The 18,486-nt window shown below is 43.2% G+C and overlaps 1 protein-coding gene across 1 annotated transcript in view; it reads left to right on the forward strand.

The window, feature by feature from the left end:
* Nucleotides 1–18,486, forward strand: part of LOC126282318 (cholinesterase 1-like) — a 175,167-nt gene that overhangs the window by 119,577 nt on the left and 37,104 nt on the right. Inside the window, exon 5 of the mRNA XM_049981975.1 lies at nucleotides 1,213–1,418. Coding sequence (XP_049837932.1) covers nucleotides 1,213–1,418 — 206 coding nt within the window. The remainder of the gene's footprint in view (nucleotides 1–1,212; nucleotides 1,419–18,486) is intronic.

Genomic DNA, 18,486 nt, shown 5'->3' on the forward strand with positions numbered 1-18,486 from the left:
CTCAACGGCCTCGTATCACTAGCAGTCGAGATGACAGACATTTTATCCGCATGGCTGTAACGGGTCGTCCAGCCACGACTCGATCCCTGAGTCAACAGATGAGGACGTCCGCAAGACAACAACCATCTGCACGAACAGTTCGACGACGTTTGCAGCAGCATGGACTATCAGCTCGCAGACTATGGCTGCGGTTACTCTTGACTCTGCATCACAGACATGAGCGCCTGTGATGTGTACTCAACGACGAACCTGGGTGCACGAATGGCAAAACGTCTTTTCTTCGGATGAACCCAGGTTCTGTTTACAATATCATGATTGTCACATCCGTGTTTGTCGACATCGCGGTGAACGCACATTGGAAGCGTGTATTCGTCATCGCCATACTGACGCATCACCCGGCGTGGTGGTATGGGCTTGCCATCGGTTACACGTATCGGTCACCTCTCGTTCGCATTGACAGCACTTTGAACAGTGGACGTTACATTTCAGATGTGTATGACCCGTGGCGCTACCCTTCATTCGATCCCTGTGAAACGCTACATTTCAGCAGGATAATGCACGACCGCATGTTGCAGGTCCTGTACGGGAAAGAAAATGTTTCTCGCGGTTCTAGGCGCGCAGTCCGGAACCGCGTGATTGCTACGGTCGCAGGTTCGAATCCTGCCTCGGGAATGGATGTGTGTGATGTCCTTAAGTTAGTTAGGTTTAAGTAGTTCTAAGTTCTAGGGGACTCATGACCACAGATTTTAAGTCCCATAGTGCTCAGAGCCATTTGAACCATTTGACAGAAAATGTTCGACTGCTGCCCTGGCCAGCACGTTCTCCAGATCTGTCACCAACTGGAAACGTCTGGTCAATGCTGGCAGAGCAACTCGCTCGTCACAATACGCCAGTCACTACTCTTGATGAACTGTGGTATCGTGTTGAAGCTGTACCTGTACACAGCATCCAAGCTCTGTTTCACTCAGTGACGTTATTACGGCCAGTTGTGGTTCTTATGGGTACTGATTTCGTGGGATCTATACACCCAAATTGCGTGAAAATGTAATCACAATTCAGTTCTAGTGTGACATATTTGTCCAATGAAAACTCGTTTATCATCTGCATTTCCTCTTGGTGTAGCAATTTTAATGGCCAGTAGTGTAGTTTCAAGGAAACATAGCTTTGTGATCGCTATAAATGAGAGGATGTGGCAGTACTGGTGGTCCTTAGGTCTGTTCCAGAGGGCCATCATGCAGTCGAGCAGCGCCCTCGGTCCGCGGGGAGTGACCACGACAGCCCGGGACAGAGCCTTCCGGTTGGCGGCCTCCATTGGCTACCGGGGTGACAATGGGTCCTCAGAAGAACTTTTGGCCTTCCTACGGGACGCAGACGTCGCTGACCTTGTCAGAGATGATGACCGTGCTCTCTCGGATGAGGTAAGTTGCGGACCACAAACTACGTTGCTAACCAATAAAATTGCAGTGCCGACAACGATAACAAATTGCGAAAATTTGTTACACCTACACATTGCTATACAGGAAGTACACATTACGAAGTTTGTAAGTGGGTTAGGGGTATATAGGGTGAATTAATACACAGAGCTGCCACGTTTAGCAGCGAAAACAGCTCTCACGCAGCTGGGCATCGAGTTGAACAGGGCCTGGATGGCAATTATCTACGTCACTCATCACTCAGTCGTAGTGGTTTGTGAGCGATGGCTTTCTAGTTTCTCGGCTCCCTTTGATCACATATTTTTATTTGGTGGAAAATCTGGGGAATGTGCTCGCCTGGGTATTAAGGTAGGTCAGAACAGTACAGGCAACATTCACTCTTGCGTTATCTTAGTGGAAAATAATATCACGGAAACCTCAAAGATAGGTCAGAGCCTTAACACGTCTCAAATGTAACAGCTGGCGTCCACGTTATCGGTTATTGCAGCAAGTGGTGATAATTTTGTGTACTCTATAGCACCTCATACCGTCACACGATGGGCCTGTCTGACGATGAATGACGTTTGGCAACGCTCGTTCTCTCCAGTGCGTCCACACACGGATACGTGCATCACAGTGCTGCATACAGGCACTAGACTCGTCTGAAAAGATGACGTAATGTTGACTCAGTGTCGAGAGCTGTCGTCGGTTCAACCCTGTTACCGTGTCAAGGGGACTGCCAGTCAGTAGTGTGGCTGCAGGCTAGCTCTTAGGATAAATAAAAGGGTGGAACCGACTGACTGAGTTAACTTTGTAGCAGTATCCATTTACTGTTAACAGAAAAAGAAATGTAATTTGATTTACAGTGACTTACACTACTTAAGCTCGTGAAAATATTAGGCCGAAACAATTGTTATGACAGAATAACAATTGATTAAATATCTCCTCTGTCTTCGATATTGCACCATTAAACGTTCATAGATAGCGTTATTCCAAAATTCTAGACCTAGCAAGACGCTTATTAATTTTTTTATTTAAATTCAGCACTGTTTTCAGTATTATAGCATAGGGGACAAACTGGTGCATCAAAGTCACAAGGGGAATTGAAGTGAGAGCATCAATATTCGCTTTGTGTATAATCAACGAATAAAGAAGAATTTTAATCAATTAAGGTATGAAATGAAATGTCGTGTGACGAGGACCTCCCGTCGGATAGACAGTTCGCCGTCTTTTGATTTGACGCCACTTCGGCGACTTACGCGACGATGGGGTTGAAATGATGATGGTTAGGACAACACAACACCCAGTACCTGAGCGGAGAAAATCTCCGACCCAGCCGGGAATCGAACCCGGGCCCTTTGGATTGACAGTCTGTCGCGCTGACCACTCAGCTACCGTGGGGGTGAATAATTACATCAAAGACAATAATTAGGAATGACCCTTCTCTTGGCAGGAGCCCCAATATTTCCAATCAGAATACCGCCGTCACTTAAGTGTTGGTACTGGAACCTCAGTCCACAAGTAAACACGCATCTAAGGAAAAGTCACAGGCTACCCTGAAACAACGGAATGTTAACAACAGGAAACTAGTACTAGTTAACAAAAATGGTTCAAATGGCTCAGAGCACTATGGGACTTAACTTCTAAGGTCATCACTCCTAGAACTTAGAACTACTTAAACCTAACTAACCTAAGGACATCACACACATCCATGCCCGAGGCGGGATTCTCACCTGCGACCGTAGCGGTCACGCGGTTCCAGACTGAAGCGCCTAGAACCGCACGGCCACACCGGCCGGCCCTAGTTTAACAAACCAACTCCTCATCAATCATGTGCCATCCCACAAAGCTTCAGTTATAAAATAATTATCGCACGGTTATTGAACAACATCAAAATGTCAGTCCAATTCAAATACGTTGAAGATAATCGTAAAACTTTTTTGAATAGATGAACAGTCTTGGCTGCAGAACAGGTTTCATTATTTTATATTTTGCCAATAACGCGTTTCACCTTGTTTAAGATTATGTGATCAAAAGCATCCGGACACCTGGCTGAAAATGACTTACAAGTTCGTGGCGCCCTCCATCGGTAATCCTGTAATACAACATCGAGTTGGCCCATCCTTAGCCCTGATGACAAGCTTCCACTCTCGCAGGCATACGTCCAATCAGGTGGTGGAAAGTTTCTTGTGGAATGGCAGCCCATTCTTCTCGTAGTGCTATACTGAGGAAATGTATAGATTTCGGTCGGTGAGGCCTCGCACGGCGTTCCAAAACATCCGAAGGTGTTCTATTGGACTCAGGTCAGGACTCTGTACAGGCCAGTCCTGCACAGGGATGTTATTGTCGTGTAACCACTGCGCCACAGGCCGTGCATTATGAACAGGTTTTCGATCGTGCTGAAAGATGCAACCGCCATCCCCGAATTGCTCTTCAACAGTGGGAAGCAAGAAGATGCTTAAACCATCAATGTAGGCCTGTGCTGTGATAGTGTCACGCAAAACAACAAGGTGTGCAAGCCTCCTCCATGAAAAACACCACCGCCCGCCGAATTTTACTGTTGGCAATACATATGCTGGCAGATGACGTTCGCCAAGCATTCGTCGTACGCACACCCTGCCTGTGGATCGCCACATTGTGTACCGTGATTCGTCACTCTACACAACATTCCACTGTTCAGTCGTCCAATGTTTACGTTCCTTACACCAAGGGAGGCGTCGTTTGGCATTTATCGGCGTGATGAGTAGCTTATGAACAGCCGCTCGACTATGAAATACAAGTTTTCTCACCTCCCGCCTAACTGTGATAGTACTTGCAGTGGATCCTGATGCAGTTTGGAATTCCTGAGTGATGGTCTGGACAGAAGTCTGACTACTACACAATACGACCCTCTCCAACAGACAAGGTAGGCCTGTACGCTTTTGTGCTGCACCTGTCCCTTCACGTTTACATTTCACTATCATATCGGAAACAAAGGACCCAGGCATGTTCAGGATTGTGGAAGTCTCGCGTACAGACGTATGACACAGATGACACCCAATCACCTGACCACACTTGAAATCGGTGAGTTACGCGGAGCGCCCCAATCTGCTCTCTCATGATAGCTAATGATTACTGAGGTCGCTGGCAGTAGGTGGCAGCACAATGCACCTAATATGAAAAACGTCTGTTTTTGGAGGTGTCCGGATACTTTTGATCACATAGTGTAATTATGTTTGACTGGCACAACATGTTTTAAATACATAGGCTGCCGTCCATGAAAATATCTTGGAAGGCAATCACCATTGTCAATATCGTAAGAACGATGTGTGGTGCCCTGGTATAAAATAGTGTTGAGCATTTGGGAAGTCAAGTTTCAAATACATATAAGACCTCAGTAGATATTTGTCCTTGTCGAGTTTTAAGAGACTTCGGTCTGTGCACTTGTAGAGCATAGGGTGCAGCCTATGTTTTTAATGTCTGTTGTACCAGTCAATCTGAAGATGCCTTAAACAAGGCGAAATGCAATATTGACAAAATATAAAATAATAAAGCATCTTTTGCAGCCAAAACTATTTATCTCTTGAAAATATTTATCGCTGATTGATATGTCATCCCGCCATGAAATGGAAAATGTTTTAATCAAACAACAATCAGGCAAAGTCCGTTGTCACATAGAACTCAAGGACAGAATATTTAGTCAAGTCCTCTCGGCGCATGATCTCTGAATAGCAACTAGAAAATGATGCTATACCCACACCAAGACACAATACTTCTTTCAGTTAGGCGCATACATGGATTTAATCCAAGCTTCATACCTGTGCAGAGGCACGATAGTCACTGCACCGCCTCCAAGCCCCATACAACTGAAAGGAATGGAAAAAGGTCTTCCTGAGAGAGCAAACAACCAAGTTTCGTCTCTGGGCACCGATCATCAACCACCTCACCCCTTTCCATGTTCCGTCTGCCACCACATAAACACTTCCGCTTCCATAGAGGGAAGGGACAAACGACTATGAAGTATAGCCAACATACGTCTCCTAATATCAACCTAGGAATCTGTGTCATAGATGGCATAGTGGCGCCACAAGATTCGTCACACTGTCCATGTACGTATTTGTTTTGCTGCAAACAAACGCAATTGCTGACACACGGTACATGACATCGCTGTATACTTCTTTCAGTCAGGCGCATACATGGATTTAATCCATGCTTCATACCTGAGTAGACGCACGACAGTCACTGCACAGTAGTCACTGCACCGCCTCCAAGTCCCATACAACTGAAAGAAGTGGAAAAAGGTCTTCCTGAGAGATCAAACAACCAAATTTCGTCTCAGGGCACCGATCAACAACCATCTCACCTCTTTCCATGTTCTGTCCCCCCCCCCCCCCCCCACATAAACACTTCCGCTTCCAGAGAGGGAAGGGACAAACCTAGGTCCGTCAAAAAAAAAAAAGGTTGAGCGGTAAGCGTTTTGTCGTGCCATTGGCTGAGGCTGTGACGTCACGAAGGAACCGCAGCTGCCTCTCGAACAGCGCTGCAAGACGCAGCCCGCACATTTAAGCGATGTATTTGTGAAATGTTTCAGTTTCTACAGAAATAGTAAAAGGTAAATTGTTATTCTGCTATTTCTAGAAAGTTGCTGCTATATTCTGTAACTTACTCAGCTTTTAAACAGACACTGCTGAGCGCTGACTTTAATAAAATGAAGCGTCTATAGATCAAACTATACAAAAATAAGTGCAAAGTACAGTCTGTTTTGCTGTTCTCTACAAAGTAAACTTTCGAAATGAGCATTCAATTTTCTAACTTTGGCTCTGGGAAAAGTGTTAACTTGTACACAAGCTCTATGTAACGCTCACTTATATTGTGTTTACATCATGTCTACAAAAACACTGATATTTTCACTCAAGAAATTTTGCAATTGACTTATTTGTAGGAAGCATTTGAATTACCTACCTGAACTGCCACAAACATACACACATACACACACACACACACACACAAACACACACAAACACACACACACACACATTCTTAATTCTCTCACACCTCAAACCTTTGGCTTATATTTTTATCAAGGTGGCTGTATAATGTTTGCCCTAGTTGTTAAAATTCACTTATATAAAAGGGCATTGAATCAAAAAAGTGCTGTAAAATACGATTTACAGGAAATAGTGGTAAATTAACTTACCGAGTCCGCCGTTCAGCAAAGTTGGTATGTAGTGTGGGAAACAATAAGCTAATCCTTGACACTGTCAGTGTAGAGTCTTGCTAGTTGTGAAACAAACACAGTCAGAGGACCTTCACTTCTATCACTAAGTTTATATATTATTTAACTTTCACAAATATTGTTTATTTACATTCTAAGGCGATGACAAATACCAATTCCTTGCTTTCCCTTGCTGAGCGGCAACTGCTTCCTTCGACTTGTCCTTTGCAGACAGCCAATGCAGTCGGATAAATGTTCTCGTCCTAGCGTAAATCTTAATGATTTCTGGGTGAATAGTGGGGAATCGCTGGGTAAGTATAGCGCGCAGGTTCTTGATGACACCAGTTTTCCTGGACAAACTGTCGTGTCCATGGATCTGGGTAAAAATTAATTCAGATCTGCTAATTGTTTCGAGCCACATTTCTGAAGGCACAACCAAACCCCCACGAGAAACCATGCCCAGCCATCCTCTCGATGTTTCCTCAGGCAGTGTCAGTAACTCTCCAGTGGGTGTGGCCAGTGATCTGTCATACTGTCTGCATCGATAAGCTACATATCCAGCAAGATACACTCCTGGAAATGGAAAACAGAACACATTGACACCGGTGTGTCAGACCAACCATACTTGCTCTGGACACTGCGAGAGGGCTGTACAAGCAATGATCACACGCACGGCACAGCGGACACACCAGGAACCGCGGTGTTGGCCGTCGAATGGCGCTAGCTGCGCAGCATTTGTGCACCGCCGCCGTCATGTCAGCCAGTATGCCGTGGCATACGGAGCTCCATCGCAGTCTTTAACACTGGTAGCATGCCGCGACAGCGTGGACGTGAACCGTATGTGCAGTTGACGGACTTTGAGCGAGGGCGTATAGTGGGCATGCGGGAGGCCGGGTGGACGTACCGCCGAATTGCTCAACACGTGGGGTGTGAGGTCTCCACAGTACATCGATGTTGTCGCCAGTGGTCGGCGGAAGGTGCACGTGCCCGTCGACCTGGGACCAGACCGCAGCGACGCACGGATGCACGCCAAGACCGTAGGATCCTACGCAGTGCCGTAGGGGACCGCACCGCCACTTCCCAGCAAATTAGGGACACTGTTGCTCCTGGGGTATCGGCGAGGACCATTCGCAACCGTCACCATGAAGCTGGGCTATGGTCCCGCACACCGTTAGGCCGTCTTCCACTCACGCCCCAAAATCGTGCAGCCCGCCTCCAGTGGTGTCGCGACAGGCGTGAATGGAGGGATGAATGGAGACGTGTCGTCTTCAGCGATGAGAGTCGTTTCTGCCTTGGTGCCAATGATGGTCGTATGCGTGTTTGGCGCCGAGCAGGTGAGCGCCACAATCAGGACTGCATACAACCAAGGCACACAGGACCAACACCCGGCATCATGGTGTCGGGAGCGATCTCCTACACTGGCCGTACACCTGTGGTGATCGTTGAGGGGATACTGAATAGTGCACGGTACATCCAAACCGTCATCGAACCCATCGTTCTATCATTCCTAGATCGTCAAGGGAACTTGCTGTTCCAACAGGACAATGCACGTCCGCATGTATCCCATGCCACCCAACGTGCTCTAGAAGGTGTAAGTCAACTACCCTGGCCAGCAAGATCTCTGGATCTGTCCCCCATTGAGCATGTTTGGGACTGGATGAAGCGTCGTCTCACGCGGTCTGCACGCCCAGCACGAACGCTGGTCCAACTGAGGCGCCAGGTGGAAATGGCATGGCAAGTCGTTCCACAGGACTACATCCAGCATCTCTACGATCGTCTCCATGGGAGAATAGCAGCCTGCATTGCTGCGAAAGGTGGATATACACTGTACTAGTGCCAACATTGTGCATGCTCTGTTGCCTGTGTCTATGTGCCTGTGGTTCTGTCAGTGTGATCATGTGATGTATCTGACCCCAGGAATGTGTCAATAAAGTTTCCCCTTCCTGGGACAATGAATTCACGGTGTTCTTATTTCAATTTCCAGGAGTGTATATTCTCAGACTACGAGTATATACATACGAAAGTGTGATCTGGGTTATAGTTGTGATTCCAAGATTAAATGTCAACACAGTTGTCTCTTCAGGTTCCCGGGTTCGATTCACGTTGGAGTCAGGGATTTTCTCTGCCTCGTGATGACTGGGTGTCGTGTGATGTCCTTAGGTTAGTTAGGTTTAAGTAGTTCTAAGTTCTAGGGGACTGATGACCACAGATGTTAAGTTCCATAGTGCTCACAGCCATTTTTGAGTTGTCCCTTGTTGTACATAACACAAGACGTTAGCGTTGAAGTTGGCCATGCTTTTTTAAATTCGGAAGTAATTACATGTGTTGAGCCTCTTGCTTGATCGTCTCTTCTTAGTTGAAGCTCTCTCTCAAGCATTAGACTGTTTCTCTTAATGCCGTCTATCTCCTCTTTGATTAAATTTTATCTATCCCAATTATTGCAGTTGTTACTTCTTAGCCTATAGAATAATAGATTAAATTCAGAAATGAAAATCTTAAGGTAAATGCAGGTCTTCACTGGCGAAAGATTTTCTTCTTCACACTTATCAGTATAAAGCTTATACGTTTTTGAGTTATATAACTCCAGTGACATGTATTTCCTGTTAGGGTTATTTTTATGTGAATAGTGACTTGTGTAATAAGTTACGGTTTTTACTCAGTCGCTTATGGTTTTGAGCATGTTTATCACGTTTGTCAACAGGAGATATTTATTTATTTATTTATTTATGCATTTATTTTACCTGGCAAAATTAGGGCCTTCAGGCCCTCTCTTACACCTAACCAGGCATACTCAGATTGAACGAGTTACAGTTACTAAATAACATTAAGAACATTTAACGTATTATGCAGTATTGATGTCAAACGAAAAAAATTTGAGATTATAACAGTAGTACAATGATAGTTATAACAATAAAAATAATTATAACAATCAACGATAATAATGATAATAATAATGATAATAGTAATAATAATAATAATAATAATAGTGACTAAGTATATGAAAGTAAACATACATTTCTTTTGTAAATGTCAGTTAGTTGGGAATTTTCTCGTTATATTCTTGCAGCTTGTGAGTTATTCTCATCGAGCAGAGACATAAGACGATAGAATGGGGTGAAAGAGATATATAAGAGGTAGATAGGTTTGAAGAAGAGAAAAAGAATGGTAAAATTCGAAGCTGTGATGGAGAGAAGAAAGAAAGAGATGTTAGGGGCACAACAATGGTGGCTATACCGTCCCTAATATGTAAGTTTTGAGTTCCCTCTTGAATGTTGAGTAGTTCTGGATAAGACGCAGATCACAGGGGAGTGCGTTCCATAGTCGTATGGCTGAGATGGAGAATGACACGGAGAAAGATTTTGTGTTATGTAAAGGTACAGCCAAGATGATAGACGTATCCGATCTGGTATTGCGATTGTGGAATGATGATAGATGTTTAATGTGAGAAGATAAGTATTGAGGGCACCAGTGGCTAAGAAATCGATGAAGTAAGCACATCGTGTGGAGATCGCGTGCCTTATGTGGGCGTATCCAACCTAGCTGGGAGTATGAAGGACTGATATGATCATACAACCGAATATTGCACACGTATCTGACGCAAGCATTCATCACTAGCTCGAGGCATCTAGAATTTTCACTATTCGTGCCGTGTTGAACTACATCGCAGTAGTAAAGATTAGGCAAGACTAGTGTTTGGACTAATTTTTGTTTAACATGGGTTGGAAATATTTTTCTAAATTTTTGAATTGCATGTAGGGAGGAGAGCGATTTCCGGCAAGCTGTGACTGTTTGTTCTTCCCAGTTTAGGTGTTCATCCAAGATTATTCCAAGGTCTTTTACTGTTTTTTGGTATGGTAGTTGGGTACCATTGAGGAGTATTTTAGGGACCGTTTCGCGAAAGTACCGGCTGATTAACTTTGGATGAGATATAAGTGTGACCTGGGATTTCTTGGGGTTTAGTTTCAGACCTAGGTTCTGTGCCCATCGAGAAACAGAGCAAAGATCTGCGTTCATACTCGCTACTGCGCCAGCAATGTTTTTGGGGCTTGCACTTATGTACAGTTGGATGTCGTCAGCATATAGATGGTAGCTGCAGGAGTGAATCACTGAAGAAATATCATTAATATACAGTGAGAAGAGTAGTGGACCAAGGACGGAGCCTTGGGGAACTCCAGAGTGCACGCTTTTCCATGATGACTTTTCCGACCCACAAACGACTTGTTGACTTCTGTTTTTGAGGTAGCTGTCGAACCAGTGTATTGCGCTGATTGAGAAATTCAGCTGTTTCATTTTAATTAGTAATATATCGAAGTCAACTGTGTCAAAAGCCTTGCTAAAGTCAAGCAGTGTTAGGATAGTAGCTTCACGTCTGCCCATAGCATGTTTAATGTCATCAGTTACTTTGATTAATGCAGTTGCTGTACTATGGTGCTTTCGAAAGCCTGACTGATATTCGTCATGGATGTTATGAGTTTTGAGGTAATCCGTCAGCTGTTCATGGACGATGTATTCTAGGGCTTTAGATATTGCAGGTAGTATGCTGATCGGCCTGTAGTCACCTGGCGACTTAGGGTTGTCGGTCTTGGGTATAGGCTGGATTAAACTTTGCTTCCACTCAGTAGGATATATACTACTGACAAGAGACAGGTTGAAGATGTCTGTGATAACTGGAATAATAGTGGCTACGACGTTTTTAATCATGCCAATGCTCACTCCATCATTTCCTACTGCCTCGGAAGAGATTCTCATAATTGCCTTGTGTACTGTGCCGGTAGTGACATGTTTTAGGAAAAACTTGTCTCTCAAGAGATTGATATCTTGGGGCTGGTAATTTGACGCTGCGTGGCAGATTACAGCTGTTGAGAAGAAATCGTTTAATTCTTCTGCAGACGCTTGATAAACAGCGTCATATCTTCGCTTCCCTATACCGAAACTGCGCAGCTTTTTCCACAGTGCAGCAGGTTTTGATATGCCGCATACGACAGAGCGGGCATGTCTGATTTTGGCATTTCTCACGCTTTGCTTCGTTCTGTTTCGGAGTTTCCTATAAGCTTCGTACGCCTCGGGAGTTGGGTTACGCTTGAAGGCCCTGTGTGCAGCATCACGTTTATTCATTAACTGGCGTAATGCAGTGGTGAGCCATGGAGCAGGAGCTCTCTTTACCTTGACAGTGCGTTGAGGAGCATGTTTATCATACAGTGCAATAATTTTGCTACATAATTGCCGAATTTTTCCGCCTAAAGTCGGTTCATTGCTTATATCATGCCAAGGGATGTCTGAGCAATCCTTTTGAAGAGCGTCATGGTTAACATTTTTTAAGTTTCTGTAGGTTACCAGGTGAGATTTTTCTTTGGTAGTATGCACTGAGTAATTTAAGAATATCACGTCATGAGCAGAGAGTCCCGGAGCGGATGTCTGATTGGCGCGGATTATTTTATCTGGTCGCTTTGTTGCTATTATATCTATGAGTGTGTGGCTGTGTGACGTGTGGTGAGATATGCTTACCATTCTTGGTTTGGTTAATGCAGATGTGGTAAACCGACTATTGCTTATAGGTCCTAGTTAGTGCCTTAAGGAGGAACTCCTTACACACTCGCTTACCATCCAGATTAATCACAGTAATTTGTGTTTTTGGCTTCCTACTATTTAGTTTCGAGTTGGTATGGTAGGTGAAACAAGTGTCACTAAGAAGGACTTTTGTTGCTGCAAAGAACCAGTTTTCCAATACTACTCATGGATAATTGTTCGTCTTTCTTACAAGAATGGCGGCTGGTCCCGACGGAGGTTCGAGTCCTCCCTCGGGCGTGGGTGTGTGTGTTTTGTCCTTAGGATGATTTAGGTTAAGTAGTGTGTAATCTTAGTGACTGATAACATCAGCAGTTAAGTCCCATAAGATTTCCCACACATTTGAAGATTTTTTTTCTTGTAAGAATGTCTTTTAGTCATATCGGCAGGTACGTTGAAATGGCTGAATGACTCTCCCACGCATAACATTTCCTCCTGTAGATGTGTATTCTTGTACAAGAGTCCTTACGTTTTCCGTTATTCACTTTCCAGGACTCCACATTTCTGTTTCTTTTTCTTGGAACAATGTTTTCTCCAGTTTCTGCATGACGTGCTTCTATGCAAAATGTTTCAGCTGTAGTTTGCATTTTGCCATTGTTATGTTTTGTTTGTCGGTTGCTGTTATCTTCGTTTTCATCTTGAGGTGATGCGTCTGGGTAGAAGACATACTACGTAGGGCCGATATAAAGCGAAAATCAATATAAAAATATGTTTCACACATAAAATGCACTTCATAATCATGTCATTTTTGCGAATGTAATTGCTACAAGTGAATGTCAGCGTACCTTAAAGATGTTAAGCATATCAGTAACACACAAGTATAAGTGACAATATTTTCGTGACAATATTTTTCATGAGGAGCATAATTTTTGTTGGTAACAGGGAGACGTTATCATGCTAGTATTAAGTGTGGTAGTAAACTAAAAAATAGTTCATGTCATTTTCATCTTCCTCAAAATTAATTAATAATTTGGGAACATAAGGTTACGCAATTGCTAAAACGTTAGACAAAAGGCATGCCCTTTAATTATCTTGATCAGGAACATAACTTCATCTGCGACTGAATAATTATCTGATAAATCTTCGTCAATCGTTTCTGAACAGCACTGAATATCTTGAAAGGTAGAATTACTCACTTTTTTACGAGAAACCGTTAATAATTGAGAACTTCACCCGTCTGTCTTGAGAGCGTCAACCATGTGTAGCTTGATTCTTTAAATGTCATTATACCACATGCCGCTAGATGGCAGAAGTTGACGGGTGGCAGTATCTTTCTGCTACTAACGTGTATCCCTTCGTTCAGGTTCTGAAGTGTACTTTACTTACTTTTTCAAAAAATGTTACTTACACCGTAGTGCTTTTCTCCCATTAATTTGTGACAATCATAACCACTCGCCAGAATCTTGATCTTTGTTGGTATTTTTAGCGACAGTATTACCACAGTCTAACATAGCAATCATGCCACGTCCCTATTTTGTTACCTACTGCGATTGCAGCGCACCATGCAGCCACGAAGTTATATTGTTGAGTTTGGCATGATCTTAATGAAAGCGAATGCGAATCGTAATTGTTCACATTGGTCTGTAAAATGGTTTCTACAAAGTGGAGCATTTGTAGGACAATAAACTGCAGTGACAACAACAAGAAGATACCACATTTGTATTTTTTTTTTAGGTTTCCTAACGATCCTAGGAAGTGTGAACCGCTAGATTGCAGAACCGTTTATTTAATATTTTCTTGCAACCTAGAAAAATTTACGGTACTGGAGAATGCCTTGTCCTTTAAGAAAACAAAATTCCTAGTAAACAGCTGGAGACTTGATATTTTGCAGAAATGCGTCGTCCATCTACTCAAAAACAATACCAGTCAAATCAGTTAATGCGGAACATAGGTAACGTGTGTGGGATGCAATATCTCCGTTATTCAACGTAGCCGATAAGCTACCACAACTGTAAGTAAAAGAAAAACCTCACAGACGAGAAAATAAAAGAACAAAAGGAATAAAAGTGCTAAAATGATAACTAACTAAAAATCTCAGCTGCCGACATGTGCTGTTGATATACCTCGATGTGGACAGCTGAAAATGTGTGCCCCAACCGGGACTCGAACCCAGGATCTCCTGCTTACATGGCAGACGCACTATCCATCTTTTTTCTCCTTCTTTAATTTTTAGAAAATCCCTTACTAAAATGAAACTACCAAAAAAAATATTAAAAAAGCCTAAGTGCCACCGACACTTTTCATCCTATAACAAAAAAAATCTGGTCCACTTCAGGAGTTGGCTCCTATCTAAGCCTGCTCCAGAGAGCTGCCTATATACCAGGGGAAATATGGGAAATCAAGGTTAGGGCTAGCCTTACAAACAAAACAAAATCTTTCTTTTTCTGAATTTTATTTTTATTTTTATTGTTTTTATTTTGATTTTTACTTTTTTTTAAAGTTTTGTTGTGCAATTGATCAAAGGCCTTCTGCGCGTCGCTAGTAATATGTTGAGTCACGTCTTCTCGAAATTGGTGTGTCCATCTGAGCCACCGAGGACACAGATGAATAGCGCGACTGCAGGGACTTATACCTTGCACGCTTCCCGTGAGACTCACATTCCCAACTGTCCACAATTCTACATATTTATTGTACCTTATAGACATTTGCCCACTCACTCATTACTCGCGCACGCTTTGGCGATTCCCGTAAGAGTTTGGGCATTCGCACAGACGAAGGTCAATGGCTGGGTAGCCTTTTAAGTAATGAGTGAGTGGGCAAATGTCTATAAGGTACAATACATATGTAGAATTGTAGACAGTTGGGAATGAGATGAGTGTCTCACGGGAAGCGTGCAAGGGATAAGTCCCTGCAGTCGCGCTATTCATCTGTGTCATCGGTGGCTGCCATGTAAGCAGGAGATCCCTGATTCGAATCCCGGACGGAGCACACATTTTCAGCTGTCCACATCGAGGTATATCAACAAAACCTGTCAGCAGCTGAGATTTTTAGTTAGTCATCATTTATTCCAGGGAAAAGCTGCACGGTCATTAACAGTAACTGTTCTTTCGAGAACAAGTTACTGTCTTCGTATATATAATAAGTGTTTCCCAACATAAAAGAAACCAGTTCCACAATGGTTGCTGCATTTGAGGCACAAATGGCAAGAATCTTCAACATATTCGCTTTTGGAACAAAGTAATTACATTTACAAAAATAAATATCCGTTAGAAACTCGAGTGAAGCGCAAGACTGTGCGAAACATTACGCACCCTAAAAAATGTTAAGTGTCATGAAAAGTGCCTGTCAAAGCACGACCAGACAACAAAATAAATAAATTTCCCTTATGCGTGAAATATGTGTTTATATTTTCTCCTTTTTAGTGGAGTTCAAAATGGCTCTGAGCACTATGGGACTCAACTGCTGTGGTCATCAGTCCCCTAGAACTTAGAACTATTTAAACCTAAGCACATCACACACATCCATGCCCGAGGCAGGATTCGAACCTGCGACCGTAGCAGTCGCACGGTTCCGGACTGCGCGCCAGAACCGCGAGACCACCGCGGCCGGCTTAGTGGAGTACTCTGCAATTATAAACATATTGGAAAGTATTTCATCACAGTTAAGTTGTAGCTTATGTCACTGAACGAAGGAGAGTCGGCTGTTTTTACATATGTTTCATGATCATTCATATCGGCTGTTAATTTAATATTGTTTAGAACGCAAAAATTTAGAAACTATTCCGCTAATTAGCTAGAAAAATAATTAAAAACTGACTTTAATTTCACGGCTGCTTTCTCGTCTCTTGATGTGCTGGTGTCGCACCAACTCTCAGATGACAGTAGTTTGCACAGCAGTGAACGTCGTGACCTTATGTGTTAGACTGTGGAATTACGCAAAAATAAACGTGAAATGCTTGCTGAGCTCCTGCCCAATAACCACAGATATGAGTGCAGAATTCACTACGTTTCTGACTTAACAAAATTTTCCATTCCGTAACCACAGAGGTACATGCTGGCACAAATTAAAGGAAATTGTTTGCAGCTGATAAAGACTATTATCTAAATATGACGCTGTGCTAAGGAAAAATTGGATCACACTAAAACTGGTTCCTTGGTTTTACGAGACAAATGTGTAGTGCACTGTAAGGAAGTCATAGCGTTTAGTTCTAATATAACCATACAACGTAACGTCAACGTAAATGAAGATACATATGCCCATAAAATTGAGTGACTTTCTACAACTGCACTAAGGGAGGATTGGATAAATGAGGACATTTATGCAGCAAGTAAAGCGTTGGGCCCAAAACAAGCACACGGACCCTTGCTGTGTTCTAATCTTTAAATGTCTGTGTCATTTACAAAATGACCTCTAGTAAATATACGCAAAGAATAATACACTCCTGGAAATCGAAAAAAGAACACATTGACACCGGTGTGTCAGACCCACCATACTTGCTCCGGACACTGCGAGAGGGCTGTACAAGCAATGATCACACGCACGGCACAGCGGACACACCAGGAACCGCGGTGTTGGCCGTCGAATGGCGCTAGCTGCGCAGCATTTGTGCACCGCCGCCGTCAGTGTCAGCCAGTTTGCCGTGGCAAATGTGACAGTGTACATGTGATGTGTTACGACAGCGAAAGGAACCTGTGACCACTGGAGGTACTCTAGTTTACTTATTTTATGTTTAACATTAGATATCAGTTTAATTTTTTGTCAAAAGTAATCCTAAACCATGTTCTGAAATACTGTCTTGTTTCTCCATTAGGCAGTACCATAAGTTCCTCCAAAAAATCATAACACAACACACATACAAATGTCATACTAACTAATGTAAATCCATCCGATGATGGAGGTTTAAACCTTTTAAACTCGTCGTGGAAATAAATAGAACGGTGACTGGTAACAGTAAACCTGTTGTTTCATTTAATGTCAGTAAGCGTCACGGTAAAGCCTAACCTAAAAATGTTCGCATTTAAAAATAAAGAGCTAGTTGTGTTTCATAGGAGGATAGGGAACAGCAAAGGGCCTATAACACTACCTTGGGCAACGCCAGAAATCACTTCTGTTTTACTCGATGACTTTCAGTCAATTAACAACAAACTGTGACCTCTCTGACAGAAAATCACAGATCCAGTCACAACTGAGACGATATTCGATAAGCACGCAACTTCACTACGAGATGCTTGTGTGGTACAGTGTCAAAAGCCTTCCGGAAATCCAGAAATAAGGAATCGATCTGAGATCCCTTGTCAATAGCACTCAGCACTTCATGTGAATAAAGAGCTAGCTGTGTTTCACAAGAACGATGTTTTAAACCCATGTTGACTGTGTGTCAATAGACCGTTTTCTTCGAAGTAATTAATAATGTTCGAACACAATATACGTTCCAAAGTCCTGCTGCATATCGACGTTAACGATATGGGCCTGTAATTTAGTGGATTACTCCTACTACCTTTCTTGAATATTGGTGTGACCTGTGTAACTTTCCAGTCTTTGGGTATGGATCTTTCGTCAAACGAATAATTGTATATGATTGTTAAGTATGAAGCTAGTGCATCAGCATACTCCGAAAGGACCCTAATTGGTATACAATCTGGACCAGAAGACTTGCTTTTAGTAAGTGATTTAAGTTGCTTCACTACTCCGAGCATATTTACTTCTACGTTACTCGTGTTGGCAGCTGTTCTCAATTCGAATTCTGGAATATTTACTTTCTCTTCTTTTGTGAAGGCATTTCGGAAGGCTGTGTCTCGTAAGTGGCAGAACTGTGTTCGGTAGTATCTCCATTGCTATCGCGCAGAGAAGGCATTGATTATTTGTTGCCGCTAACATACTTCACATACGACCAGAACCTCTTTTGATTTTCTGCCAGGCTCCGAGACAAAGTTTCGTTGTGGAAATGGTAATAGGCGTCTCGCATTGAACTCCGCGCTAAGTTTAGAGCTTCTGTAAAGCATCGCCAAAAAATGGCTCTGAGCGCTATGGGACTTAACTTCTGAGGTCACCAGTCCCCTAGAACTTAGAACTACTTAAACCTAACTAACCTAAGGACATCACACACACCCATGCCCGAGGCAGGATTCGAAGCTGCGACCGTGGCGGTCGCGCGGTTCCAGACTGTGGCGCCTAGAACCACTCGGCCACCCGGTCGGCTAAAGGATCTCCAATCTTGGGGATTTTGCGTCTGTTTAAATTGGCATGTTTGTTTCGTTATTTCTGCAAGAGTGTTCTATTCCGTTTTGTGTACCAATTAGGATCAACTCCGTCGTTTGCTAATTTATTTGGTATAAACCTCTCAATTGCTGCCGCTACTATTACTTTGAATTGAAG

Source organism: Schistocerca gregaria, chromosome 7, assembly GCF_023897955.1.
Source record: "Schistocerca gregaria isolate iqSchGreg1 chromosome 7, iqSchGreg1.2, whole genome shotgun sequence".
In the NCBI taxonomy this organism is placed as follows: Eukaryota; Metazoa; Arthropoda; class Insecta; order Orthoptera; family Acrididae; genus Schistocerca; species Schistocerca gregaria.